Consider the following 3413-nt stretch of genomic DNA (forward strand, 5'->3'; position numbering starts at 1 on the left):
ACAGGGACAAGGCCCAAGGAGAAAGCCATAGGTACTGAAACTATGAGAGTAAAAGACCCAAGAAAACACAAAGAAACAGTATCCTCAGTCCATCCCAGTGTCCACGTCCAAGACACCAGAAGCACAAACACAAACATTGTGATGGACAATCAACAGTCAATAATAGACATAATGAGGAAGCAAAATGAAATAACAACGCTTCTGATTGATCAACAATGTGTTTCATCTTTACCAAAGCGAGATGTACCTGTGTTTGCTGGAGATCCATTACAGTACCACACGTTCATGAGAGCATTTGAAAACAATGTAGAAAAAAGGACTGACAATAACAGTGATAGACTTTATTTCTTAGAACAATACACCAAAGGTCTGTCTAAAGAACTGGTTCGGAGCTGTCAATACATAAGTCCAGACAGAGGTTATCTCAGAGCCAAAGCCTTACTCAAGGAACATTTTGGAAATGAACACAAGGTGGCAGCAGCATATATGGACAAGGTTCTTTCATGGCCGTCTATTAAAACAGAAGATGCTAAGGCCCTTCAAAATTATAGCCTTTTTCTCAGAAGCTGTTGCAATGTTATGGATGATTTGGATTATTTGCATGATCCTAATGTGCCTGCTAACATGCTCAGTGTCATAAAGAAACTGCCCTACAAGATCAGAGACAAATGGAGGACTGCAGCTTGTGAACTACAAGAAAGAACTGGACGGAGATGTGAGTTCTCTGACATCACAGAGTTCATAGAGAAACAAGTAAAAGTCCTAACAGATCCAGTGTTTGGAAACATACAGGATGCTCCACCTGGATCTAGGAGCTTGACCAAACCACCATCACAGATCCGTTTTGGAATGAAAGAAAGTAGCTTTGGTACAATGGTGACCCCAGTGAGTGACAAATTCAGGACTGAAACCCAGGAAAAGAAATGTACTCAGATGTTGAGAAAGAAATGTCTCTTTTGTGGAGAAGACCATACATTGGATTCATGTGAACAGTTGGAAAAGAAACCCCGGAAAGAGAAGATTGGCTTCTTGAGAGAAAATGGTGTTTGCTTTGGCTGTTTGTGTATTGGACACATCAGTAAAGAATGCAAAAGACGCATCTCTTGTGCTAAATGTGGCTTTAAACATCCAACTGTGCTTCACATTACTCCATGCAGAAAAGATGAAACTCAAGATTCTACTGTGGTTGGAAAGAAACCAGAGGTTCAGCAGGTGAGAACTCTGGCATCCAATGGTCTTACTGGGGCTGGTGATCAAGACTGCAAGTTACCAATAGTTCCAGTCCAAGTCAAAATCGGCAAAGGAAGCAAAATTGTCAGTACATATGCATTTTTGGATCAAGGAAGCACTGCAGTGTTCTGTACTGAAAGTTTAATGCACAAACTCAATGTGGAAGGACGGAAATCACACATTCTTCTCAGGACAATGGGTCAAGAGAAAATTGTGGACAGTCACATTATCAATGGATTGGAGGTAGCAGCCATTCAAGGACACGAATTTGTTGCTCTTCCTAAAACCTACACACAACCAAGTATGCCTGTGCAAAAATGTAACATACCGCTTCAAAGTGATCTGCAAAAATGGCCTTATCTAAGAGATATCCACTTGCCACAAATAAATGAAGAAATTGAACTTTTAATAGGTGTCAATGTTCCCAAAGCTCTGGAACCATTGCAAGTGATCCAGAGTGAACATGATGGACCTTTTGCTATCAGGACAATGCTGGGTTGGACAATAAATGGACCACTGGAAAGAAACAGTGGAAACACAATGGATCATCAGCAACCAGAATTGTCTGTAAACAGAGTGTCTGTTGTACAGATGGATGAACTTTGGGAGAAACAATTCCAAATTGATTTTCCTGAGTGCAATATGGATGAACAGCCTGGATTGTCGCAAGAAGACAAGAAATTTATGGAGAGGGTTTCAGATTCAGCAAACCTCATAAAAGGACATTATCAGATCAGCTTACCCCTGCGAAACAAAAATGTCTGTATGCCAAATAACAAAGCTTTAGCTTTGCAGCGTGCTGTTCATTTAAAGAAAAAACTCCAAAGGGACCCTGTGTTCTATACAGACTACACAGCTTTTATGAACGACATGTTCACCAAGGGTTATGCTGAAAGAGTGCCGGAGGAAGACCTGAAGCGTGCTGATGGGAAAGTATGGTATATCCCACATCATGGGGTTTACCACCCAGTCAAGAAAAAGTTAAGGGTCGTTTTTGACTGTGGAGCATCTTTCCAAGGCACATCTCTGAACACTCAGTTGTTACAAGGGCCAGATCTCACTAGTTCTTTGATAGGACTTGTAACTAGATTTCGTAAAGAGCCAGTGGTGATGATGGCAGACATCGAATCCATGTTTCATCAAGTGAAGGTACCTCCTGAGGATGCAGACTTACTAAGATTCCTTTGGTGGCCAAACGGTGACCTGAACTCGCAGCTGTCTGATCACAGAATGACTGTACACGTCTTCGGAGCAACATCATCTCCCAGTTGTGCTAATTTTGCCCTTAGGAAGTGTGCTGAAGACAACAAGGAACAGTTTAACCAAAACACAGTGGACACAATCATGCATGGTTTCTATGTGGATGACTGCCTTGTTTCAGTGGCTTCCGAAGATGAAGCAACAGTTCTACACCACGAGCTTGTTTCTATCTGTGCTAAAGGTGGATTCAAATTGACGAAGTGGATGAGCAACAGAGCGAACCTTCTCAAAACTGTACCTGAAGAATATCAAGCCAAAGACACNTTCACTGTTGGACAAACAGCTCCAGGATTGAGAGACTGGTTGATTACAGGAGTCTAGTCTAGTTAAAAAGAAATACATAAGAAATACATGTATATTTAAAAATGTGGTTTTAAGTAATTTGTTATTAAACTATAAAACATCATTACACATATGTGAACATGAGAATAATTTCCCATTATTGAGAATAATTATGTCACGGCAGCCCCTGCCTCCGCTCCTTCCACTGCTGCTGCTCATCAGGTTGACCAGCTGCACCTGTCTTTCCTCCTATATATCTCTGCTTCCCTGCTCCAATCACTGCTGGAACGTCTCGCTATCCTGCCCGACTACCAGCTCTAAGCTCCACAGCCTGTTAACCGCTCCTGTCTCTCATGCTTCAGGAATTCAAGCTCACTGCCTGCTTACCTGCCTGCCTTCACGTCCCGTGCATTCACGCGGTGTTCCCGCGACAACGCTGCCAGTCCGCTGGGATTGGTTTCCTGCTTCCACCAGCTGCAAGTCCTGCTCACAGCCTGTCCAAAGATCCTGTTGCTGCAAAGACCTCCTCTTCACGGATTACCCCATTCAAGACCGTAGTGATGTGCGAGTCGTGAACGAATCGTTCAAAACTCGCGAGTCACTTTACTGACTCGAGAATCATGAGTCATCTTCCCCACTGA

At 42.7% G+C, this 3413-nt stretch overlaps 1 protein-coding gene across 1 annotated transcript; it reads left to right on the plus strand.

Moving 5' to 3' along the window:
- Positions 1-6: 6 nt before the first annotated feature.
- On the plus strand, positions 7-2753 carry LOC112138581 (the record flags this gene model as incomplete). The annotated part of the gene is given in 1 exon segment (XM_024261139.2): positions 7-2753. A coding segment is annotated over 1 exon segment (2711 nt), but the record flags the coding sequence as incomplete, so codon positions are not given.
- Between the last annotated feature and the right edge of the window lie 660 nt (positions 2754-3413).

The sequence above is a fragment of the Oryzias melastigma genome, unplaced genomic scaffold, assembly GCF_002922805.2.
Source record: "Oryzias melastigma strain HK-1 unplaced genomic scaffold, ASM292280v2 sc00651, whole genome shotgun sequence".
NCBI classification, from domain to species: Eukaryota; Metazoa; Chordata; class Actinopteri; order Beloniformes; family Adrianichthyidae; genus Oryzias; species Oryzias melastigma.